Below are 26,828 nucleotides of genomic sequence, written 5' to 3'. Positions count from 1 at the left end.
ACTTATTAACACAAGTTAATACATTAGATGTTTCATTAGATGAAATCTCTTTATGACTTTCCCCCCTTTAATGCCATTTGTGTCCTCTAGAGGACCACAGATTTAATGTCTTACTTCTGCTATTCTGACATGTTATATGGATAAATCTTTTTGGATTAACGTGCCCTTTTATAACCCCATCCTGCCACCTTCCTTTGGATACCCTCTACTTGGACACTGTCACTTAAATTATAACATCTAGAATTGAACCTATGACTCCAGTTGTCATCTGTCTTCTTAGAGAAAAAACAAAACTCTTTTCTTTAAGTGAAAGATAAATTAGCCAAAGTTAGTGGTCTCTTTTCCAGTCTTGGTTTTCTTCATGTTTTCAAATTCTTACCACTCTCTGCTCACTAGCCTGCCATGCTACTGGACAAAACAAAACAAAAACAAACCAAAACTTTAAAGTGAAATAAGGGAATAACTTCAATAAGGGAATACATTGGAACAGTTGGGAAACCAAGCCACCAAATTGGATAGAAATGGAAACAGAATTGGAGGAGCTGTTGGCTCAATATAAATTTGTGAAGTGCCTACTCCATTCTAGGAACTATTCTTGCACTTGGGATACATTAGTGAACAAAACGGATGAAGATCTTGCTTTCTTGGAGCTTGTATTCCAGCTATTTTGAAGCAAAGGCTTTAGGCACAAAGGAAGACTAGCAAATAATATCAGAGTATATAGAGTACAAAGAGTAACTCATACCAAATAAAAGAAAAATTGTAAATGGTTTAGGGACATGCAATGCAGAAAATTAATATTTGTAAGCTTCTGGTGTGCAAAGCCATGAATTTAGACTCTAGAAGGAAAATAATATATTTTAAAAATTAAAGATGGGGTATTATTCACAATTGGCAAAGGTGGAAGCAACCCAAATGTCCATCAGCTGATGCATGGATAAACAGTGTGGTGTATATATACAGTGGAAATTTTTCAGCCTTGAAAAGGAAGGAAATTCTGACACATGCTACCACACAGATGAACCTTGAAGACAATATGTTAAATGACATAAGCCAGACACAATAAGAAAAATACAGTGTGATTCCCTTTATATGAAGTTCCTAGAATAATCAGATTCATAGAGACAGAAAGTAAATGGTAGTTGCCGAGGGTTGGGGGTGGGGAATGGGGAATTCTTTATTAAGTACAGTGTGAGTTTTGCGAGATAAAGAGATTGGTTATCTGGAGATTGGTTACACAACAGTATGAATGTACTTAACACTACTGAATGTACACTTAAAAATGGTTAAAATGGTAAACTTTATGTTATATGTATTTTATCACAATAAAAAAATTTTAAAATATTTTCAAAATAGTGAGCTAATAAATTGAAAGACCAATAAACTCATAGAAACCTTAAAAGAAAATTTAAAAAATGTAAACCATAAACATAATATAGCTGAGGAAGCAGACCTTCGGATGTGTAGAAGAATTGGAGGACATTTACAGAGCGCATGTCTATTAATATCACTTAAACTGTGAACGTACTGAAAGGAAATACTGAATAGACAAAAATTAGTCAGGTGAGGAGTCAGTTTGGTTTTTTTTAAAGATTTTATTTATTTATTTGACAGAGACATCACAAGTAGGCAGAGGGAGGAGGGGAAGCAAGCTCCCTGCCGAGCAGGGAGTCTGGTGCGGGGCTTGATCCAGGACCCCGAGATCATGACCTGAGCCAAAAGAAGAGGCTTAACCTACTGAGACACCCAGGCGCCCAAGGAGTCAGGTTTTAAAGGAGAGAAAGCTTCAGACATTTCAGGTAGAGAACATAGCATAAACCTAAGTGAAAACATGCAGTAACTCAGTGATAGAGGGTCCTTGAAGGACAATGAAGAAGTGGGTTGAAAATTGTAGCTGGTCAAATACTAAGCCAAAGCGCTTGATGTGGTAAGAAAGCAGATGAAAATAAATTGGGAGAGTAGGACATTGTAGAAGAATGGTGAAATCGGAATGGGCCTAAGAATGGTACAGACCCAGGGTATCTGGGTGGCTCAGTCGGTAAAGCACCTGCCTTGGACCCAGCTCATGATCCCAGGGTCATGGGATTGAGCCCTGCATGGGGTCCTTGCTCAGCAAGAAGTCTGCTTCTCCCTTTCCTTCTGCCTGCCACGCCCCCTGCTTGTGCACTCTCGCACTCTCTCTCTCTCCTGTCTCTCTGTCAAATAAATAAATATTTAAAAAATGATATAGACCCATGATAAAAGGATGGTAGTGACTATGATAATTAACTTACAGATACAAAGCCCCGGGCTCATTAAAAACTATTAGAAACGAAGAACAAACAATGTGAATGTTGGTTATGGAGAGCAAAGAAGTCAGATTACTTAGATGTTAGCCTGTGGAATCTAGGAATATAGTGATTTAATTAATATGGAAAAAAATTTATTATGGTAGATGAAAAGTTTTATTTAGTGTTGGCATTCTACATTAAAGGTATTTTTGGGTACCTAGAACAGAAATAATAAGACCAAGGCTTGAAAGATCAGACATTTCAGTCAGGAATGCCGAAGAAGGCTCACCCACAGGCTGGTTTTCGCTGAGCTTAATTAAGGTAGTGTGTCTGCCATACTCTCTGAGACCTCTCTGTAAGTGAAGTTAGAGAAAATAATATTCAAAAGGATTTCTCCAGGAAATGAGGTGGAAGAGATATCCCGGTAGTTTACTAGTCACTCTGGATAGTTAAATGGTTAAATAGCAAGTAAAGGAGGCATCAGAATCAAGGAAGCATCAATAAGAGAATCTGGATTTCAGGTTTATTTTAAAATTGAAGTTGATTAAACTATGCTTACATGTCCATGACAATAATATATCTAAAGCAACTGACTTTATTCTTACTTTCATCTGAGCTCTCTCGTGATGTTTTCAGGATTTGTAATTTATGAAACATGATTGTGTAAGCATTCAATTTGAAATACCCAGTTGGAGGAAGAAGGGAAAATAAATCTTGATGGTATCCCTTCATTCTCACCCCTTTTCTTTCATTTCTATGAAAAACACTCACATAGGGATGCCTGGGTGACTCAGTCGGTTAATCATCTGCCTTCGGCGTAGGTCATAATCCCAGGGTCTTAGGATCAAGTCCTGCGTCGGGCTCTCTGCTCAGCAGAGTGATTGCTTCTCCCTCTGCCTCTGCCTGCTGCTCTCCCTGCTTGTGCTTTCTCTCCCTCTCAAGTAAATAAATAAATAAAATCTTTAAAAACATACACACACACATATTTAGGACTCACTCTTAAATTGTTAACCACCATCAATTCAACATTGATCATATTTCTTTTTTACTAGTGATAGCAGACTAATGTTGTGTTATCCTCAAAGACTCAGGCATTATGGAAAAGATTTTGAGCTCCATTTGCCTTGGATGTTTGCTTCCTATTTCTAAATGTCCTCAGAAGGGAGAGGGGACAAAGGAGGTGGTCTTACTATTTCTTAAAGCTAAAATGACACAGTAGAATACTTTTAGAGACATCTTGATTCTATTAGAATTTTCAGGTCAAAGGGCAGGTTCAACTGTTATGTAGTTTAGAGCACCAGGGATGGATTGAAAAGACCTCTTTAATGACTTAAAGTTGGATTTCTGCTACTACCTACTCATTATGCAAGTAATATGGCATGTTAGTCAACCAGTAGGGGGCCACTAATCACTTTGAAAAGTTCTGTGTATACATTTTCTTTTTCTTTTTCATTTTTTTATCTGAGGAAAAGACATTAACAGAACAAGGAGAGCAGTTTAGCAGTGCAGTTCTTATTTTGCTGTGGGCTTGTGGCATACATATATTCCCTTTCATATTATACGTGCTTGTATTACTCCCTAGGGGCTCATGGGAAATAAAGTCAGAATGTGCTTCACTAGCAAGTCTTCCTTTTCTGTAGATAGACTTTAGTTAGTAAAGCTCTTAAAGTCAGTTATTAATCCATATCAATTTTCATTTTCGTTGAAATAGCCATGTTAGAATAGGTGACTTCCACATCTCAAGCAATTGAGTCTGATTAAAAAGGAACTATTTCTGGTATTCTTATTTTCTTCTTTTTAGTTTTCTGGATCTTCCAGTTTTTATTCCATGAATGCATATTACTTTTATCAGAAAATACCTTTCTTTTTTCAAAGAACCAATGTTATTAAGAGTTAAGTGCCTACTAAAATAAGATACTAAAATCATTTGCTTTTTTTTTTTTTTTCACTCTGAATTCCATTCCCTCTGGAAAGCAGGGCATTCTTTAAAATTTTTTTAGTTTTGACACTTCTGAGTGCTCTCTGTGAAACTTAACCACGTAAGTTCAACTATACCATACAGTCTTTTCTATCAAATAGTATTGAGGGAACAACAATTTTCTTATTCCCAAAAATTAGATGGCTGTTACTGTTTATTAGCTCTAATATTCTTGACGGTCTTTCAGATTTCTAAGAGATTGCTCTCCCTTATAATTGTCCATTTCAAATTTACCAAAATTGTAGACAAGAGAACAATTCTCTCTTTCAAAAACAAAAGAAAAACATAAAAGCTAATATATCCATAAAAAATACTGACATTACCCCCAGGTTTATATGTTTATATGTGCAGTGTATAATGAAAAATTTTATTCTCTTGACTATCAATTGACCTTTTTTTTAAAAAAAAAAAAAAAAGATTTTATTTATTTATTTGACGTACAGAGATCACAAGTAGGCAGAGAGGCAGGCAGAAAGAGAGGAGGAAGTAGGCTCCCCGCTGAGCAGAGAGCCTGATTGGGGTGGGGGGTGGCTCGATGCAGGGCTCGATCCCAGGAGTCTGGGATCATGACCTGAGCCGAAGGCAGAGGTTTAACCCACTGAGCCACCCAGGCGCCCCTATCAATTGACCTTTTTAGGCATATACACATGTAGAAATCACTATCAAGAGTATATTTTCAAAATGGAAAAGACAGTAGTGTGTTAAGTTAGAATATTTTTAGAGGTTGAGAGCAATGGGTATTGGAGAGAAAGTTTGATTCTGTGCAGTTTGTAGTATTTATCAATGCTCAATAAAAAATAAATGACATAATAAAATTTCTATTTGGATTTTATATAAAAAGAACAAAAGACTTAAAATTATGTATCTTAGTAAAAAAGGTATTATTCCAGTGGCTCAGAGTCTAGTACTACATCCTTTATTTTAAAAATTTAGAATCTGAATTGTCACCTGTTATATCATATTGCATTATGGGAATGTGACATTTTACCCCAGAGATTAACTGTACCACAGTAGCTGGCCAAGCATATCATTTATAAAAGAATTTGGAATTCAGTCAAGATTCTTCACCAACATAGAATAATTTTTACTATTTCACATTATGATACTTTCCTTAAGCACAGAATGGAACTCAGATCCCATCACCTTTGTATCTTCCATTTTGCAAAAGTGCTCCTTACTTCATCTGATTGGATAATTTATCTTTCATTCATCTTCTGTTATTTGCCTGCTGCTAAATGTGTAATTCTATTAGTGCACAGAAATACTGCAGCACCCTTATTGAGAAAACACATTTCTCATTCCAGCTTTGTCAGTCTTTGAGCTTCCCCAAAGGGAACAGATGACAGCGATCGGCAGGAAATTGTGCATAGTGAGACCAACTTGAACTCCTTCACCTTTAAGCTCATTTCACCACTTAACATATTTTTTTCAAGTGGTCAGTGGATATATTTAGACTATTGTTATCCCTTTGCTTTTGACTAAAGCTTCATGGGATAAGCCATCCGCCATTTTGTAGAATTATAGAGTTTAGGGACAGTGGAAAATTACACTGGGGTCAGTGAGAATCTTCTTCCCTTCCAACAGCAGAGACTGGTTAAATAAATCTTCATTTCCATAATGTAAGCTGATCTATCTCCTCCGTTTGTTGGTACTGCTTGTTCAGAGTTCTCCAGACCTACCCATCTAGAAAACAGAAAATCCTTGTCAGAATATGCAAAAATAGTCTTCCAGTTTGTGGCTAAACTAAAACTCTTCCAGATGACTGCTATTGAGGCATAATTATCTTAACAAAAGACAGAAGCAAGGTTAAACTTGGGCAGTTCATTCTTAGATTCAGCATTTCCTCAGGTCAAAAGCTCAGGCCACTTAAATAGTTCCTGTAAATCAAATCTGCATTCTTACAGATGACTTAAATAATAGATGAGCTATTGAGGAATGCATTTTTGCCAAGGAGAATAATTGTTCACCAACTTCGTTCAGATCATTTTGTAAATTTCTCATGTTCACCCCTCTTCTAAATCCCACCTTCTTTTCCTTCTGGATGTGAGCCAAAAAGTAGTTAGCTAAACCACAAGGAATCCGTAAGGTTCAAGTTATTGTTTCAAAGTCCACAAACGTTTGCCAAATAAAGCCACGACTGGAAACTGATTTGCATTGATGAGAGAAAGAGAATTTTAGATGTTTAGAATGCCCCAAGAACAGATGGCTGATTTTCTAAATCCTATTTCCTAATGTTTACAATTTGTTACACACTCTATACGTAAGAGTGTTTTCAGTTTCATTCAGTAATGCCTCAATTTGCCTGGCAGGTACAGAATGCTTATGAAAAGAATGAATTAAATGGGTAAAATGTATGGGTGATAGTTTTAGTCTTAGTTCTAAAAATTCATTAATTTTGTTTACTTTCTGAGTCTAACTATAGGAACTCTTTATTAAGATGTCAGGATAACACAATGATAAAGACATTTAGAGTCAGAGAAATCTGAGTGGGATTCCTAGCTGCACCATTTACTTCAAGTGTGAACTTGGGCAAGCTATATAGACTCTCTGAGCCTTGGTTTCATCACCCATAAAATGGGGGTGATTATAATAACTTCAAAGGATTGTTTTGAGAACAAATGAAAGTCTTGGAATTTTCTTTATTTTGTAGGCAAGAAGCTCTTCTGGCTGCCATTAGTGAAAAAGATGCCAACATAGCCCTTTTGGAGCTTTCATCCTCTAAGAAAAAGACCCAAGAGGAAGTGGCTGCACTGAAGCGGGAGAAGGATCGTCTGGTGCAGCAGCTCAAGCAGCAGGTAATAATGAAATGCCAGGGAGGGCCCATGCTGGAGGGGCAGTAAGACCAGCTCTCATGCCATTCTCTACCTTTGTCTTTGCCAGCTTATATTTTAAGGTCTTGCCTCTCATATTAGACATCTGATCTTTGTATCTAGCTAGGTTTTGTTTTTCGGTTTTTGTCTTTCGAGGAAGAAAGAGGAGGAGAGGGACAGACAGGACAGACAGAATCCTAAGCATACCCACACAGAGGCCGTTGCAGGGCTTCTTGCTCTCACAACCCTGATATCATGACCTGAGCCAAAATCAAGGGTCAGTCGCTTAACTGACTGAGCCACCCCAGGCGTGCCTCCAGTTAGTTTCCATAAGCAGAGACTTTAATCTTCTTCACAAATCTCTGGCTATATCTTGGAATTGGAGAGTGTTCTAGGTAAGAGCACGGGTTTAGAAGATGTTACAGGTCGTCTATGAGAGGGCTTTTTAACTTAGCTGGATGAAATTAGCAAAGTTCTGCCTACTTAAAATGAAGAAGGCTTATTAATCTTTTTACATGCACCTAAAGTCCTACTATAGAAGGCACTAAGTATAGTTTTAATTAAAAAATTTCTAGCTACTCAGAGCCGAGTAAGCTTTGAAGATACGAGTAAAGTTTTCTTTTTCCATTTTTTTCCAACCTAATCTTTCCCTGAATTTAATGCTTAATATTTATGTAAGACCTATGAAAATAAAAGCTATACATTTCCCCTTTGTTAATGGTCTGACAACAGTGTAAATGTACTTAATGGACACTTAAAAATGACTAAAGTGATAAATTTTGTGTTATGTATGCCTTATGACAAATTTAAAACTTGGGGGAAAAAGTCTTTGAGAATGAAGAGAAAGCAGAATTTTAAAATCTAAGCCCCCTTCTTTATTTTAATGCGCCTCACTGGTCATTCCTTCACTGTTTGCAGTGTCCACAAGTCCTGCCTTCTAGTATCATCTCCTTCATTCTCGGTCACATTTTCTGTGCATTGTGTCTGCCTAGATTTGCTTTTCTACCTGAAGTAATAAGACTGGGAAAGAATTTTTCAAGTGAAGGAATTTCTTCTTTCCTATGCTGGGGGATCAGTCATCAATTGATAGCATTTTTAACATAATATTTAATGTTCAAATTAACAAGAATCAATATTTATACAATAAAGATATTTCTGTTTGTAGACCAGTACTTAGAACTGCTTAGAAATAGATTTTATATTTATTTATGGGACCAACTTTGCTGAGAAAATACCAAAAGGTGTCCCTTTTCTATAGGATAGATCAATAACCAGCAAAAAAAAAAAAAAAATAACCCATTGCTCATTTATAAGCAGAGAATCTTTTCCAGTGTCCTAAAATACTTTGTCATAAGAAGAAGACATTATGCAGTATTTGGATACCTGTTAAGTAAAACAGGAAGAATGTGCTTAATATTAAAGACATCTGTCCAGTAGTTCAAAACTGAAATTTGGCTTATGAAAACTGATAATATGAGTCAAATAGTGGTTGCAGTGGCCTAGGAGGGTGGGGAAGGTGGGGAGGTGTTGTTCAAAGAGTATGAAGTTTCAGTTATGCAAGATGAGTGAGTTCTAGGGATCTAATACACATCATGGTGACTGTAGTTAATAATATCCTATGGAATATTTGAAATTTGCTAAGAGTAAATTCTAAGTGTTCTTAAGAAAGGTAACTTGAAGTAATAGAAATGTCAATTAGCTTTATTGTGATGGTGATTTTATGATGTATACATGTATTAAAACACATTGTACCTTAAATATATACAGTTTATATTTGTCAGTTATACTTCTAGGGGTGGGTGCTGATAAATGAAAAAGGAGGGTATTGTTGAGGAAAGGTGTTCACTAGTTTGTGAGTGTGTATATAGTTAACAGTATCAGTTCCCCTAAGTAGTTAGGCCTAAATGTATAGACATAAGATTTAAGTAGTTCTTGGTCCCTCTACTTTCAGACACTAAAACAGAATAAAATGTCTATTATCTCATCCATAGTGGCTTTTGATTACTTCGTTCTTAAGGCTACGTGTTTTCAGTAGGATATTCATTAATCCATGAACTTGCAATCTTAGAAAAAGAGCATCTTAATGTCTTTCCATCTCACTATATGCCCTGAATATTTTGTAGTGATGTGATCTATGTAAGGAGAAAGATAAATGTAATTTTGGGGAGTCCTTCCTAAATGTTTTTCTGTCTGCTTTCCATGTAAAGTTTCACATTCCTGCGCTCTCAGAGAGTGTCTAGGATTCTGTGAGCAAGAAGGAACTGGTCTTGCCAAAGATATTTGATTCTTTAATTTTTCTAAGTGTGTGTACTAACTTTTAGACAAGGGAGAGGCCTTTTGGAAAGAGGATATGGCATCAATATTGTTTTAATTTTAAAGCTTCTAGTCCTTGAATTGCTGGAATGTGCCTCAATCTAAAGGCCATTTCCTAACAAGGAAGCAGTCAGCATTGACCAGGCTTTCCAGTAAGTGGAGCTGCCACTGCCTGATGGGCTCTTGACATTTGTGTGCAGTTCCTATTGTCAGAAAGGGATTTATAGATTTGAGGGTCACCCTCTAAGATGGGCCCAATTTGCATACCCACCCCAGGGTAACTTCTCTCCTTGATTCATTCATGGCAAAGCAGCACTTGGAGAGGCTGCATCAGAGGAACGGGCCAGAGCCAATGAAAGAAAGTAGAAAATAAAGGTTGTCTAACAAACTCCAGATGTGCTGTGGTGGGTGCCAACCAGTATGTTCGGATTCTAAGTCATGAAGAAGCCCCCGCTGTGATTGTCAAGCACCCACGCTGGATTTAATGTAAACTCACATGGAACCCTGGGAAGCATTAACACAATCTGTTTAGCCACAGCAGCTGTCACAAGATGGCCTTTCTCTCAGCAGTATTTTCTTCTTTTCACCTCAAGAATTTTACAACCTCCATATTATATTTGCTGTTAGTGTGAAGTCTGGCTCTGCCCCTGTGTGCTCTATACAGAATGCGTCATGGGCAGATTGGGCTTCTCAAGACAAGCTGCATGGTTTGGTTTGGTTTGGTTCTTTCTCTGTTTTTTAAAGGTCAGCGATAACATTAGAAGAGGAAAGGCTACAAATTTACACTGATTTGGTTCGAATCTAGACAATCTCATTTACATCTATAATTGTAGAATCTTCTGGATTAGGATGAAATGTCAAACAATATATTCCTTTATTCCAGCATTGTCTAGGCATGAGGGATATAAACAGACAGTACTTGCTTTAAAGAAGCTCACAGTATAGTGCTTAAAATGCTAGCTGTTCTAAACATTTGGCAAAACCATTCTGCAGAAGGTAGCCTTACCATCTTTTCCTGCTGACAGCCTCAGCAAATCATCCCTGCATTACATGATTTATTTGCCCGTTCATTTCAGATTCTTTGAGTATCTCCTATGTGTCAAATACTGTATTCATGGAAAATGAATGTCTCTCTTTCTAGTTATCAGTCTGGCGGCTAATCAGACCTAGGTTGTACCTTTAACTCTCTCTTTTACCAGTTAGACAAATTTTTTCTCTGAGGTTCATGTTCTTGTCTATAACATTTGGATGACGTTACCTACCTCACAGGGTTGGTGTGGAATTAAATAGTATAGAAATCCAAAGCACTTAGGCTCCCACTTCTGTTCCCTCTCAGGGATCTCTGTTTCACAGTAAGTGCTATGCTATGGGTGATACAGGCTACATTGAGAAAAGGGAAGACGTCAGTAATTATGGCTCTCATTCAGTCATCTGTAATAACTATTGAATTTTCAATATGACTGTAGTATTTTTCTTAAGATTTTATTTTTAAGTGGTATCTACACCCAGTGTGGGGCTGAACTCACAGTCCTAAGATCAAGAGTCCTATGCTACTAACTAAGCCAGCCAGGAACCCCTCATTATGACTGTAGTATTTAGAATTATCCAACCAGCGCATTGTGTAGAAGAACCTATTTCTCAGAGCACTTAGGAGAATAAGTGGTACATTTTATCCTTCCTTTGTTCTACCTGTTTTTTTAAATGATACAACTATAGTATAGCCTTTTTCAAAAATAATTCTAATATGTCTTTCTATTCTATGCAATATGTCTTGCATTTTCATCATCAAAGAACATTGTTTAAATGCCCACCTACCTGAAATTGTCAGCACTAGGAACCTTATAACTCCAAGCATGCGTTTTATCTCACTCACTCTCTAGTTCTGTGACTTTCCGCTTGCCTACATGCCTCTTCTATCCCTGACTCGTATGACTTTACAGAAATATGTGAAGATAGAATAACTACAAAAATGGCTACCACTTATCAGTTGACTATACTATACTGGGCACAGTTGCTTTGTATATATCATATCTAATCCGCACCACAATTCTGTGTATTATTATCTTTATTATGTAGATGAAGCACCTGTGACCCCAAAAGATTAAATTTCTTGGGTAGATTTCCACAAGGACTAAGTAGTAGGACGAGAGCTGTTTCTCTTCTTACTCCTACCATCTTATGTGGAAATTCCAGACAATTGGTAATTAGAAATGTTGTATTGGAATTAGAATAATACAAACAATGCAGGGGTACCTGGGTGGCCTGATCAGTTAAGTGTCTGCCTTAGGCTCAGGTCATGATTCCCTGGTCCTGGGATCGAGCCCCGAGTCTGGCTTCCTGCTCTCCGGGGAGCCTGCTGCTTCTCCCTCTGCTTATACTCGCTCACACTCTGTCTCTCTGTCAAATAAATAAAATCTTTTTTTTTAATTAAAAAAAAAAATACAAACAATGCTATTTCAAGTCTTATGGCACTCCTTTGTTCCCCAGAGACATAGGAAAGGGTATTTGTTTATATTCCAAACCCTCCCCTCTCTGTCTCTGAAGAACCTGAAACAAAAAAGAAATGGTGGATTTGTCCCTGTTCTTCAAATTACTAAAAAGAAGTGGTATGAACTTGAAGCTACAAAATTACAGTGAAGTATATTATCTTCTTTTATGTCTTTGGTGATGGCAGTCCTGTATCAGAACTACACATGCTATTGTTTCTAACAGTGCGCCTTCCTATTCTGCCTTCTTTGAATCATCTGCAGACAATTCCTAAAAGCACCAGCTGGGAGCCAGCCTCCCAGAGACTTTGACCATCCCGAGTATATAGAGACTTTTCAACTTCAGAGTGATTATAGAGGAGTGTTTGGTCCCCTGGCCCCCCAGCCTGTATACAGATAGTGAAGGGATATTCTAACCCTGTAGCTATCTAGCAGGTAGCCTGTTCTCCCGGTCTGGCCTTTACATGGGGTTAAAAAGTTGCCCACCTAAGCTCTGGTCCCCCGAACCTTTATCACCTATGAACGTGATGTGCATGGATTAAAGAGCAATTACAATCTCCTGAGAGCAGGCAGTCACAGTAATCGTTTCAGGGTCCTACAGGTTTTAAACTACCGTTCTAAAGAATATGTAGTTGACCACCCATTTGAGATTTAGACTGAATTGATTTAGTTGCTTTTCAGAATGAGTTGCTTTTTAAAAAAACAAAAATCGGGGAACCTGGGGTGGCTCAGTCAGTTAAGTGCCTGCCTTCAGCTCAGGTCACAATCCCAGGGTCCTGGCATCGAGCCCCGCATTAGGCTCCCTGCTCAATAGGGAGCCTGCTTCTCCTCCCTCTGCCTACTGCTCTGCCTACTTGTACGCTCTCTTTCTCTGTCAAATAAATAAATAAAATCTTTTAAAAAATTAAAAAATCATTATGCTTTTAAAAAATAATCTGAAATAACCACCTCTAAAATATTGATTTTTCATAATCACAGGTTACCCTGGAAACTTAGTTCTTGATGATGTTATTCACTGTGAACTTTTCAACTCTTGAGTTCCATAGGCAAATGCTCTACTTTCTGTAATAGGATAATGCTAAATTAGGTTTAAGTAAAATAAGTAGATAAGTCAATTCACTCATCATGAGAAGCCCCAAATTTCAATTGGTTGCTTTCTTTTTTTTTTAATCACTGCTTTTGAGTTATATCACAGAAAATGTTTTAGGCTTTAATGTTTTCTTTTCAAATATTAATTTCTTATAGTCATAATTTTTTTAAAGATTTTATTTATTTATTTGACAGACAGAGATCACAAGTAGGCAGAGAGGCAGGCAGAGAGAGAGAGAGGAGGAAGTAGGCTCCCTGCAGAGCAGAGAGCCCGATGTGGGGCTCTATCCCAGGACCCTGGGATCATGACCTGAGCCGAAGGCAGAGGCTTTAACCCACTGAGCCACCCAGGCGCCCCTAGTCATAATTTTTTATGAAGATTATTGTCAGCATTAAACCTGTGATTCTTTATACCTCTGTATCCCCTTCTCCTCCATGACCTGAACTACTTCTCATTGATGATATGTTAAGAAAACTATCAGGAACTCTCCTCTGTGGTGGTACTGACATCAAAAATCAGTTGAGTTTTAAACAGATCTTTAGAAAGTCAGGATGGCCTCACATTTTTATTATACCCACACACCTTTGGCTGTCTGTAATATTGAGCATTTGTCTTGCTCCTTGTTGGGTGTTTGGAAAATTCTCTCATCATTTTCTAACAACATCCCCTATAAGGAAAACAGGTTATTAATAATAGAGTTCCATTTCACAGAAGATAAAATCAAGGCTGCTGATCAGCTAACAGCACAATCAGCTATAGGTATCAAAGAGCAGGGTCATACTTCAGCACAGTTAGCATACACCATCCTGTCAGTGTTCCTAATTGGAACTCTGGGGCTGTAATTCAAGACAGCTATAGCGTTTCCCCTGCTGTCCAGGAATCTTCCTTGACCCACACCCTTTACTGTTAACAGACCCTTCCAGACTCTCATCTAAATTAATTTAGCACTGTCCACAAATTATTATTTAATGTTTACTATATGCCAAGCCCTCTCCTAGGTGTTGGTGATAGAAGGGTAAGCAAATAAGCATGGCTCTTGGAGACTTCTCTTTATTGCACATTCAATCACTTACCTAGCTTTTCTAGGTATTTTTGTCACGTAAGAATTTCCAGGTCATCTAGTTTGACATAGAAGTTGTACTTCTTTTATACTATACAAAAAATTGACCAAAATATTTATTCGTGTTTTGTCAAAAATATTTCATTGTGAGAACTTTAATTTTAATGTCCTTACTTTATATATTCTGAATAAATTGGCAGTTTCTAAAATGCTCAAATAGAAGAATTATAAGTAGATTAAAGATAGTCAAGTTAACTAGCTGAGTGGGCCTAAAGAATCATAAAAATGCACACGTCCAGTAAGGTGGATACCAAAAAACTTTGGATAAGTTGCTGTGTATCTGTGCTTCATTTCTCCCAAACAGGATGAGTATTACCTGTTTCCTGTTTCTGTTCAGGAAGTTTGAAGATCATATAGAACCAAGATCTTCTTGGGGCATCTGGGTGCCTCCGTCAGTTGAGCATCCAATTCTTGATTTTGGCTAGGGTCATGATCTTGGGGTTGTAGGACCTGAGCCCTGTGTTGGGCTCCACACTTAGCAAGGAGTCTGCTTGAGATTTTCTCTCCCTCTGCCTCTTCCTCCACTCACTTCCTCTCTCTAAATAAATAAATAAATTCTTTAAAAAGAAAAAAAAAAAAGACCCAAGAACCAAGATCTCCCAGAGAAGAAGATCTGTATATAGTATATAAGTACTGTGTATAAGTACAAAGCTGTGTGATGCATCAGGATCTCCTGGTGTGTGTTTTGCAGAAAGCTGTCACATGGGGAAGCTCACTGACTGTCAGATACTAATGCCAAGGTTCATCTGCACATTTTTCAAATAACCAGAGCCTGGTCCTGGTGTCCTTTTACTGTTCAGTCAGAATGTCGCCTTTCTGTTCACACAGTCTTTCCCAGTTGCCCCACTTCTGTTTCCTTGCAGTTACGCTCCAGTGACCCTGACTGGTACTAGAGGTGACCCTGTACTCTTAAGTGTTACCATTTTCTCTCTTAGTTTTCTATTGTATGTGTTTTATTTGTTTAACCCCCATAAGACTACTTTATTTCCCTAATCTCTAAGTTCTTGATGGAAATGGGTTGCTTCAGTGTTGCTCCAGGTATTTTTAGTAAATACAGTATGAAAAATATCTGAAGTGAATTATACTTTGTCTTTTATTAAGTTCTGCCTACTCTCTAGTTAAATTTTTTAGTCTCTTGCAAGGAGCTCTGTATGGCATATATGATACCTTGTATGATACTTTCATTTATTGCTTTATCAGGTAGAGCTAAGGACTTTGACAGCCTCTGACAAGGTCCAGGAAACTGGCCTGTGCTTTGAGTTGGCACCTACTAAAGTCCAGCTTAGCATACCTTCACTCATCCGTAAACCCACACGTATAGGTTCTCTTGGGCTTCCTCAACCCTGTTAGGGTGCTGGTGACTGAGAATGACAGTATAAAATGTGCCATCTACATATCTCATTCAGAAACAACCGGTTCTGTAATATGGACTTGTTCTCTTTTACTTTCTTTGTTTTGGATTATTTTACACCGTTGTTGGTGAGCAGAATGCGTGTATAGGTTAACGCCCTTCTTATTTTGACTTTAGACCCTTTGCTCGCATGTTATAGGGCTGACCATTGGCCCACCTTTAAAGAGAAATCCATCATCTCTCTTTTTCTCATAACCAGGAAGGCTACTACTATTACAATAGCATGATGTGCTAACTCTGAAGTTAGAGTTGAAAAGTCACTTATCATAACCACTTAGGCACTTAGAACTTTCCAAATAAATTATCCTCTGGACTAAAATTTCTCATGCTTATTCATGGTCCAAAGGAGAATAAATTTTTGGAAGTTCAGTAAATTCCTTTTGTGTGGTATTAGGTTAGGGCGCAATAACATATCATTTGTTCCAGCCCCAACTTTGGTGCACTTGTTTTTTTTTTTATCATCAAGTTTTGATGAAAGAAAGTGCTATTTCAGTATTGATTCTAAGTAAGCAAGCTCAAATCATTTTATTTTGTTTGAAGTGTCTTTCTCTACCTATCTCATAGTTTTGAGTAAACAATGTAAATCTTTTGTTTTGTATGTAAAAATGTAACTGGTTCTTAGATTTACTAAGTTTTGGGAAGAACTGGCTCGACTTAATTCTGAAAATTCAAAGTATAGGATAGTTACATTAGAACAAACACAACAACTCACATTTGGTTTTCATATTCATTGCCCCAGGCCCTGACCCACTTACTGGAATAACATTTATTCTTTTTTTTTTTTTTTAAGATTTTATTTATTTGACAGACAGAGATCACAAGTAGGCAGAGAAGCAGGCAGAGAGAGAGGGGGAAGCAGGCTCCCCACTGAGCAGAGAGCCGGATTCGGGGCTCAATCCCAGGATCCTGAGATCATGACTTGAGCCGAAGGCAGAGGCTTTAACCCACTGAGCCACCCAGGAGCCCCTGGAATAACATTTAGAACTACCAAGTTGGAGCATGATAAATAATTGGATTTTTACTTGCCAGACTTATTGTTGATGCTCTGTAGTATGCATAGGTTTTTTTCTGAACAGAGCTAAAATAGTGTGAGGGCATATGTAATGTAATGTAATGTAATGTAATATAATGTAATAATATAACAGTATGAACCCTGTTTAGTGAAGGTCATGACTTTGGATTGTCCTTTATTTTCATAAATGGAAAAAATTTACAAAAAAATCCTTTTAACTAGCCAAGAAAATAGACATTTCAGAGGCTGCTTATTCATTTAAAGCCTTTTCCTTATGAATGAAATTCTTCATGGAAGTGTGTTGCCAATAAGTTTATTACTTGTTAAGTTCCCCTAAACACGTAAAAGGACCAAGGTAAGCTATCCTTGGGGTGGACACATTAGTGCTTTTCTTTACTCTCATATAAGAAGCAAGAAGGTACCAGGAACACACCTTCAGGCCTCTAGCTGGAGGTCTCTTTAACTAAATCACTCAGTTCATCAAGTGCAGTTTTTGACCTTCCACATTACAGCTGGTAATGTTGTGGCTGAACTTTCTGCTGCTACTTAACAAGGATCCCCTTGGGCGCCTGAGTTGCTCAGTCGTTAAACATCTGCCTTTGGCTCAGGTCATGATCCCAGAGTCCTGAGATGGAGGCCCGCATCAGGCTCCCTGCTTGGTGAGAAGCCTGCTTCTCCCTCTCCTACTCCTCCTCCTTATGTTTCCTCTCTCTCTCTCTCTCTCTCTCTCTCTCTCTCTCTGTCAAATAAATAAATAAATAATCTTCTCTTGAGGGCCCCATTCATCTCCTCCTCAAAACCTGTCTCTACTGTCTATTCAAGGCATATTACATTTTCACTAACACTGTCCTCAAAATCTTTCCAGCTCTTCCAGCTTCCACCCCACTGCCCAATTCCAAAGCCACTCCCACATTTTAAGTTTTTCTCATGGCAGTTACTAAAATTATCTATTACTGCATAAAAATTACCTTAAATTTAGTATCTTAAAACAACAAACATTGGGGGCTCCTGGCTAACTCAGTCGATGGAGCATGTGGCTTTTGATCTCAGAGTTGTAGGTTCAAGCCCCACAATGGGTATAGAGATTACTTAAAAATAAAATCTTTTAAAAAGCACACACACAAACATTTATCATCTCACATAGTTCCTGGGTGTCAGGAATCTAGGAACAGCTTAGCTGGTTGTTCCAACTCAGGGTCCCTTGAATGCTTGACTAGAGCTACAGGATTCACTTCCAAATTCACTCATATGATGCTTGGCTCTAAATCATGATGGCTTCTTTATAAGGTTACTTAGTACATGACAGCTCACTTCCCCCAAGCATGTGATCCAAGGGAGAAGAGAGCAAAGAAGATGGAAGCCACAATGTCTTTTATAGCGTAATCTCAGAAGAGACATACCGTCACTTCAACCTTATTCTATTGCGCACATACACCAAACCCCTGTGATGCGGGAAGGAACAACCCAGTGGTGTGAATAACTATAGACCGGGGTCAGTGAAGGCTAGCTATCACACGTGAGTGAATAAACAAATTGTGGTATATACATGCAATGAAATACTACTTGGCATTAAATAGGAAAGAACTGCAAACACACACATGACAGTGTGGATGAATCTCAAAAACACAGCAAGCAAAAGAATCCAGACAGAAGAATATTCAATATTTATCTTAAACTCTAGAAAAGACTGTTTTAATTTATGACCTCAGAAAGCAGATCAGACAACAAGGCAGAACTGGTTTCATCTTCTTTTCCCTACCTCAGCTCACAAGCAGGGCTCACAGTAGAAAAGGGACAGGTTCTGTTCTCATTCCCGTTTTTTTTCCCCCTTGGTGTCAGGGCCTTTGAATGCTATAGCAGTCCTCTCACACAGTTCTCTGACCAACACTGACTACCCCCGCTCCCAGTTCATTGGGGAAGAGCAATAACCGAAAGACACAAACCTGGCTGCTTTCTGTAATGTCACTTGCCTCGTAGGAAACTTAAGCTTCTTTGCTATGCCTATCAAATAGTGAGAATCTGTAAGCCTACAGACTGAGTACTTCTCTGTCCAGCCTATACCTGTCTCCAGTGGTCTTTTTTCCTTCCCAGATAAGCATAAGGCAAATCAACAAGTCTGATGCCTAAGTAGGTACGGAACACAGGAATGAGATGGCCATTTCCTTTCCTTTTACTCTCACCCAGTGTTTAGGATTGAATATACTAGAATTTAGGATTGACTTCTGTTTGCGCCCTCTCCCTCAGCTCAGAAACAGGGACCCTCACGTGCATGAATATATATCCCTGTGCCATCAAGTTTCCTGTCCCAGTCCTAGCATCACCTCCACAGCAGTCTCAAGAGAAAAAGGCATGTGCTGACATGTTGGACTGGTGGAGAGTCATCCCTTTTCTACGACCTCTTAGTAAGCTCTCTTTATAATACGGCTTGGGGGCACCTGAGTGGCTCAGTCGGTTAAGCATCTGCCTTCTGCTCAAGTCATGATCCCAGGGTCCTGGGATCGAGCCCCACATTGGGCTCCCTGCTCGGTGGAGAGTCTGCTTCTCCCTCTCCCTCTGCCCCTGCTTGTGTTCCCTTGTACACTATGTGTCTCTCTGTCAAATAAAGATACATATAAATATATATATATTATATATATAAGTATATATATTTAATATATATAATTTATATATAAATAAATATATATGTATATATATTTTTTAAAACTTTCTTACATGTATATGTATATGTATATGTATATGTTATGGCTTGTTTAGCTCTTTGTCCCCAGCTTTGGTCCCTAATCGCTAATTCTGGAACCACTGGAAAAACCCATTCATCATAGTATTAACACTAGTTTAAAAGTGACCTCTAAAATTGAAGAGAGAACAATAAAACTATGTTACATTCTTTAGAAAGAGAACATTAATAAGGTAAGCTACAAAGAGCTCCTGAGCTGTTAATGAACAAAGGGGAAAATAAATAGCAAGTGTTGAAGTAGATTGAGCCCTGCAGAAGCTCTTGGTGCAAAGTAAAATCTAGCAGTCATCTGTTCATCTCACTTGGCAGTGTAAATTCTTAATAATGGAGAGCATTCCATTTGTCCATCACACATACATAGTGCACGTATCTTTTGCTTGATGGGGCAGAAATTCTTCGAGAAGACGTGCAGGCAGAGCTGGACAACTCCTTGATGATCGCACTTGACTGTGCCTGCTTTCTCCTTTATTTGCCGTATAACGTGTCCACCTCTCAGCTCTCCGGTCGCACATTATCTCCTGAGTGACTGTTATTTTGTGATCACAGAAAGTAAAAACCATCTGTCTAGGTAAAACACATAATATTCAGAAGTGGCCAGAATAGAAGATTGCAATTCAATCAGTATTTAATGATTCAACAGCCTTTATTGACTTGGTCAGATAAAAATGTTAATCTCGGTGGCTCAGTCTGTTAAGCAGTTTAGGTCATAATCCCAGAGACCTGGGATCAGGCCCTGTGCCCCACTCCCCACCCCCCACGCCTGGGATCCATGCTCAGGAAGGAGCCTGCTTCTCCCTTTCCTTCTGCCCCTCTCCCCACTCATGTGCTTTTTCTCTCTCATTCTGCTCTCTCTCTCAGATAAATAAATAAAATCTTTTTAAAAACATTAATCTCTTTTTAATTATCTTCTCTTCAATTCTAGATTTTTATGTATTAAGTATTCACTATCCCTATTTCTTTCTCTAAACCACTACAAACATTAAGATCAACTAGATTTTTCCTGCTGATGGTATCCAGATTTATTTGAAAGGAACCGGATGCAAAGCATTTCCCATTCACTGTCCTCACCTCTGGAATTGCCTCCTACTTCCTCATCTAATCTCTACTTTAATCTTTACTTTAAGACTTATCTTTGTAGTTTGGAATTTCCTAGCCATGAAATCTAGTTTGGGTTTTTTTTGTTTTGTTTTGTTTTGTTTTCATTAGCAAAGTCATTCTGTGCCTTTTTTCACTCACGCATTCATCCTCCTTTCGGTAGAAGTTGAAATGTGAGAGTGGAGGAAGAAAGGAAGAGAAGTTATTCACTTGATTGTACTACAGTTGTTAATTTTATTTATTCCAAGCCAAATTATTGTCATTGGCATGGCTGTTTCTTCAGATATAGGAATTCCCATTCTGTAATGGTATGGAAAAATAGCACAAAAGTGAGTGTCTAGAGACCTGAGCTCTAGCTCTAACTCTCTTGATAACTAGGAGTATAATCTTAAGCAGTAATAACACCATCAACTAACATGCACTGTTCATCGTTTACAAAGTACTATTCACATACCTTATAGCACCTAACCCTGTGCCTGAATGAGCCAGGCAGATAGCGTAGGTTAAAGAAATGAGTGAAGTGTGGAAAACAGTAAGGCAGACTAGGGGACACATGCTTTTTCTATAAAAGCAGCCAGTTTTGGGGGTGCCTGGGTGGCTCAATCTGTTGGGCAGCTGCCTTCAGCTCAGGTCATGATCCCAGGGTCCTGGGATCAAGCCCCACATCAGGCTCTCTGCTCAGCAGGAAGCCTGCTTTATTTACTCTTTCTCCTTCTGCCTTCCACTTTGCCTATTTGTGCTCTCTCTCTCTCTGTCAAATAAATAAATCTTAAAAAAAAAAAAAAAGCCAGTTTTAATTCCAACTTGGGGCCATGCATGATGTGAGCCTTGTGTTATGCAAGGATCCACTTTTTCCTCATAGAATCCACAATTTTACATAAATCTCTTGAGATATAATCAACATATAACATTGTATTAGTTTTAGGTATGCAGCATAATTTGATATATGTATGTACTGTGAAATAATTACCACAATCAGTACCATTAACATCCATCACACACATGGTTACACATCTTTTTCTTACATTGAGAATACTGAGATCTACTATCTGTAACTTCCAAATATACAGTACGGTTTTGTTAACTATGGCCACTGTGCTGTACATGACATCCCCAGAACTTATTTATCCTGTAACTAGAAGTTTGTCTTTTTTGACCCTCTTCACCTTTAAATCTCTTGATATCTAAATGTTGGCATCTGGGGCGCCTGGGTGGCTCAGTGGGTTAAAGCCTCTGCCTTCAGCTCAGGTCATGATCCCAGGGTCCTGGGATCGAGCCCCACATCAGGCTCACTGCTCAGCGGGGAGCCTGCTTCTTCCTCCTGCCTGCCTCTCTGCCTCCTTGTGATCTCTGTCTGTCAAATAAATAAATAAAATCTTAAAAAAAAAAACAAAACTCTTTAAATGTTGGCATCTAATTTATTTTTTGTTTGTTTTTCATATAAAGCCAGGCCACAAGTTGCCTAACTTACCTCCCTGGGTTTTATCTTATCTATAATACTGGAAGAATAGATAAAAGGAATTTTGAAGTCTAAAGTTCTTTATTTTTCCATGTTTTAACAATTTAATGTATTTTCTTATAGCTATATTATCTGCTAATTGCTGACATTAGGAATATTTTTAGAAAAACATTTATAAAGCATAAGAAAACACATATGTATGTAAAGATTATTTAAATGCCTGTCTATAGAAATTTGCTTATTTTATTAAAGTATTGCATTTTGAGGTAAAAAAAAAAATTCTGGTTACTTAGTATCCCTTGAAAACCTTTTTTATATTTTGCAAAAAAAATAGATCATCTTTTGATGAGTTTTGCTTGTTTGGAGTTAAGTGAAGTCCAGAGGTTGGAAGATGTGGGGAAATCTGGATTCCTCCCAGTCTCTTTTCATCCATCTGTTCCATCTTTTTTGTCATCAATTCCAGATGTAGGGAAATTCTTCACAAAAATTTGATAAGACTTTCTTCCCTTCTTTTCTAGCATCAAATCTAACTTGCCCTTCCTATTGTCAGGCTGCTGGCTTTTATGATGCAACAGGGAATTTATAAATCTTCTGAGTTTCCTGATCCCTCTTGAATTGTCTCAATGCAGATAATTCAGCCTAGGTTTCCTGCCCCCATGCTTGTATCCCTCCTATTCCTGCTTCTTCTGTGTCTTGTCAGGTGGCATGATCTATAACTGTGTTTCTTGTGCTTATTGACCTTGGTCTGAGGAACTCATTAAGCATAAGTAAAACTAGAAAGATTGGTTTGAGGGTGTTTTCCCTCTCCCCCACTAAACTTTTCTTGATAGGAATCAGTCAGACCAGTATATTCCACAGAGTATATTCCTACTGCCTTTTTGTCTCTTTTGAACTAATGTGGATACTTATCCACATTAGTCAAGTCCTTAGTCAAGAACAAGAAGAATGATATTAGATAAACTCGAACATTTGCTATCACAGAGTGCCCTTTACACGGGCAGTTGACATAACCAAATTAAATCATGTGTACTACTACATGGCTCTCTAGAAAACAATACTCATGCCATTAGTCATCTCACAGATAATAATATCTAACATTTATTGAGCTAAGCCTTGTTTTGAGTGCTTCACGTGAATTAGCTAATCTTTACAACAGCCCTGTGAAGTAATCCTCATTTTACGGAGGAGATGCTGGGAGAGGGGAGTTAAATAATTTGCCCCAGGTCACATGGCTAGTCAGTGACTCGGCTAGGCATCTTAACAGGCTCCTATCATTCCAGTGCCGACACTACTAATCACTACACCAAAAAGTGTTGCCATCACTCTGCTTTTGGTTAGAGATTTCAGTGGTCTTCAGCCATTATTAATGATCCCATAATTCCACCTTGTGATAAATAGTACTTTCATAATCTCTTATTTGTTTGGTTGTTTATTTTCTAATATAATTACCATGCAGTGTTAACCTTAGTTTCAGGTGTACAGTATAGTGATGGAACAATTCTATACATTTCTCAGTGCTCATCATGATAAGTATACTCTTAATTCATTTCACTTATTTCATCTGTCCCTCCCCATCCCCTTCCTCCTGGCAACCACCAGTTTGTTTTCTGTATCTAAGAGTCTGTTATATCTTTGTTCATTTGTTTTGTTTCCTAAATTTCAAATATGAGTGAATCATAAGATGTCTGTCTTTCTCTGATTGACTTATTTCACTTAGCATTATACCCGCAGGATCCATCCATATTGTTGCAAATGGCAGATTTCATTCTTCTTTTACGAATGAGTTGTATTCCACTATATATAAATGCCTACACACCACAACTTCTTTATCCATTCATCAGTCAATGGACCCTTGGGCTCTTTTCAGAATTTGACTATTGTAAATAATGCTGCAGTAAACCTAGGAGAGCATATATCCCTTCGATTTAGTATTTTTGTATTCCTTGGGTAAATACCCCATAGTGCCATTACTGGATGATACAGTAATTCTATTTTTACTTTTTGAGGAACCGCCGTACTATTTTCCATGGTTGGTACCAGTTTGCATTCCCACCAACAGTGCACAAATGTTCCTTTTTCTCCATATCCTCGCCAACACCTGTTGTTTCTTGTGTTGTTGATTTTAGTCATTCTGACAAGTGTGAGGTGATATCTCGTTGTGGTTTCGATTTGCATTTTCCTGATGATGAGTGACAATGAGCATCTTTTCATATATCTATTGACCATCTGTATGTATTCCCTGAAGAAATGTCCATTCATGCCTTTTGCCCATTTTTAATAGGATTCTTTGGTATTTTGGTGTTGGCTTGTGTAAGTTCTTTATATATTTTGGATACTTTCCTTTTATTGGATATGTCACTTGCAAATATCTTTGCCAATTCCACAGGTTGTCTTTTAAGTTTTGTTTCCTTGGCTATACAGAAGCTTTTTTTTTTTTTTTTTTTTTTTTAAATATAAGAGCACTTGGTTTTTTTTTTTTTTTTTTAAAGATTTTATTTATTTATTTGACAGACAGAGGTCACAAGTAGGCAGAGAGGCAGGCAGAGAGAGAGGGGGAAGCAGGCTCCCTGCTGAGCAGAGAGCCCAATGTGGGGCTCAATCCCAGGACCCTGGAACCATGACCTGAGCCGAAGGCAGAGGCTTAACCCACCGAGCCACCCAGGCACCCCTATACAGAAGCTTTTAATTTTGATGTGGTCCCAAATATTTTTGCTTTTGTTTTCTGTTGTCTTAGGAAACATCTAGAAAAATGTTGCTAAGGCTGATATCAAAAGAAGTACTGCCTATGCTCTCTTCTAGGATTTTTATGGTTTCAGGGCTTACATATAGCTCTTAAATCTATTTTGAATTTATTTTATGTATGGTATAAGAAAGTGGTCCTGTTTCATTCTTTTGCATGTAACTCTCCAGTTTTCCCAACATCATTTGTTGAAGAGATTTTTTCCCATTCTGTATTCTTTCCTGTTTTGTCAAAGACTAATTGACCATATAAGGTTTATGTCTGGACTCTCTATTCTATTCTATTGATCTGTGCATCTATTTTTGTGCCAGTACCATACTGTTTTGTTTACTGTAGCTTTGTAGTATATCTTGATCTCTGGGATTGTGATATCTCCAGGTTTGTGGGTTTTGTTTGTTTGTTTGTTTGTTTTTCAAGATCGTTGTGGCTTTTCAGGGTCTTAGATGATTCCATACCAATTTTAGGATTATTTGTTCTAGTTCTGTGAAAAATACTGTTGGCATTTAGATAGGGATTGCATTCAATCTGTAGATTGCTTTGGATAATACAGACATTTTAATAACATTTGTTCTTCCAGTCCATGATCATGGAATAGCTTTCCATTTGTTTGTGTCATCTTTAGTTTCTTTCATCAGTGTTTTATAGTCTTCAGAGTTTATGTCTTTCACCCCTTGGTTAAGTTTATTCCCAGATATTTTATAATTTTTGGTGTAATTGAAATAGGATCATTTTCTTAATTTCTCTTTCTGCTACTTTGTTATTAGTGTATAGAAATGCAACAGATTTCTGTCCATTGATTTTGTATCTTGTGACTTTACTGAATTCGTTTATCAGTTCTAGTAGTTTTCTGTTGGAATCTTTAGGGTTTTCTATAGGTAGTATCATACCATCTGCAAATAATGAGTTTTACTTCTTTCTTAGCGATTTGGATGCCTTTTATTTTTTTCTTGTCTGATTGCTGTGGCTAGGATTTCCAGTACTATGTTGAATAAAAGCGGTAAGAGTAGACATCCTTGTCTTGTTTCTGACCATAGAGAGAAGCTCTGTTTTTCACCATTGACTATGTTAGCTGTGGGTTTTTCCTCTATGGCCTTTATGATGTTGAACTGTGTTCCCCTCTGAAGCTACTTTGTTGAGGGTTTTTGTCATGAATGGGTGTTGTACTTTTTCAAATGCTTTTTCTGCCTCTATTGAAATGATCATATGGTTTTTATCCTTTCTCTTATTGATGTGATGTATCATATTGATTGATTTGCAAATATCGAACCACCCTTGCATCCCAGGAATAAATCCCACTGATTTATTTATATCGTTGGATTTGTTTTGCTAATACTTTGTTGAGAATTTTTACATCTATATTCATCAGAGATATTGGTCTATAGTTCTCTCTCTCTCTCTCTCTCTTTTTCTGTTTTGGTAGTGTCTTTATCTGGCTTGGGGATCAGGGTAGTGCTGGCCTCACAGAATAAATACAAAAGCTTTCCTTCCTCTTGTATTTTTTTAATAGTTTGGGGAGAATAGGCAGTAACTCTTCTTTAAATGTTTAGTAGAATTCACCTGTGGAGCCATCGGATCCTGGACTTTTGTTTTTTTGAGTAACTATCTCTTACTTTAAATTATACTGAAAATACATAAATTATCATAAAAGACTGCTCTCAATCTTGAAAAAATATTTAGAATCTCTTTTTAAAGATTTATTTGCTGATTTTAGAGGGAATGAGAGATTGCAGTGGATGGGGAGGGTAGCATTTCCAAGCAGGCTCCATGTTTAGCACAGAGCCTCACTTGGGGCTCAATCCCATGAACCTGAGATCACAACCTGAGCTGAAATCAAGAGTACGTTGCTCAACTGACTGTGACACCCAGGCACCGTTTATTCAGAATCTTGACAGGTCAAGACTCTTCCCCATCTTATATCAAAAGATGTCTTCTCATTTTAGGGTAATCTTAGAAATTGTTGGCTGAATTAATGAAAGTTAGAGGTCAGAGAGTTCTGATTCAAAGAATATCTGAAATCAGATAAGGTGATTTATAAGCAGCCAAGTTTGAAAACCTATGTGCTAGTAACCCTAAATTACCATCACAAATAATTCTGGTATGAAAATGCTATTACTATCATATCTATATATCTATATATCTATATATATGGAAATCTGACACCAAGATATGACATGGCATTTATTAAGATAGCTTTTGGACACCAAAATTTTTTAGTTTTAAGAATCAGTAAATTTGCAGGTCACCTGGGTGGCTCAGTCGGTTAAGCTTTGGTTCAGGCCATGATCTCCCAGGGTCCTGAAATTGAGT

General features: G+C 37.7%; 1 protein-coding gene across 2 annotated transcripts in view; it reads left to right on the top strand.

Annotated features, from left to right (window-relative positions):
- The window catches only part of LOC111159681 (ELKS/RAB6-interacting/CAST family member 1), a 510,890-nt gene that overhangs the window by 367,454 nt on the left and 116,608 nt on the right, over nucleotides 1–26,828 (top strand). For both annotated transcript variants that reach the window (XM_022522253.1, XM_022522254.1), the window contains one exon: nucleotides 6,899–7,043. In XM_022522253.1, coding sequence (XP_022377961.1) covers nucleotides 6,899–7,043 — 145 coding nt within the window. The remainder of the gene's footprint in view (nucleotides 1–6,898; nucleotides 7,044–26,828) is intronic.

This window comes from Enhydra lutris, unplaced genomic scaffold (genome assembly GCF_002288905.1).
Source record: "Enhydra lutris kenyoni isolate GAN:26980312 unplaced genomic scaffold, ASM228890v2 scaffoldscaffold69, whole genome shotgun sequence".
Lineage (NCBI taxonomy): Eukaryota > Metazoa > Chordata > Mammalia > Carnivora > Mustelidae > Enhydra > Enhydra lutris.
The sequence above is the reverse complement of the archived record's forward strand: the minus strand, read 5'-3'. Positions and strand labels throughout refer to the sequence as shown.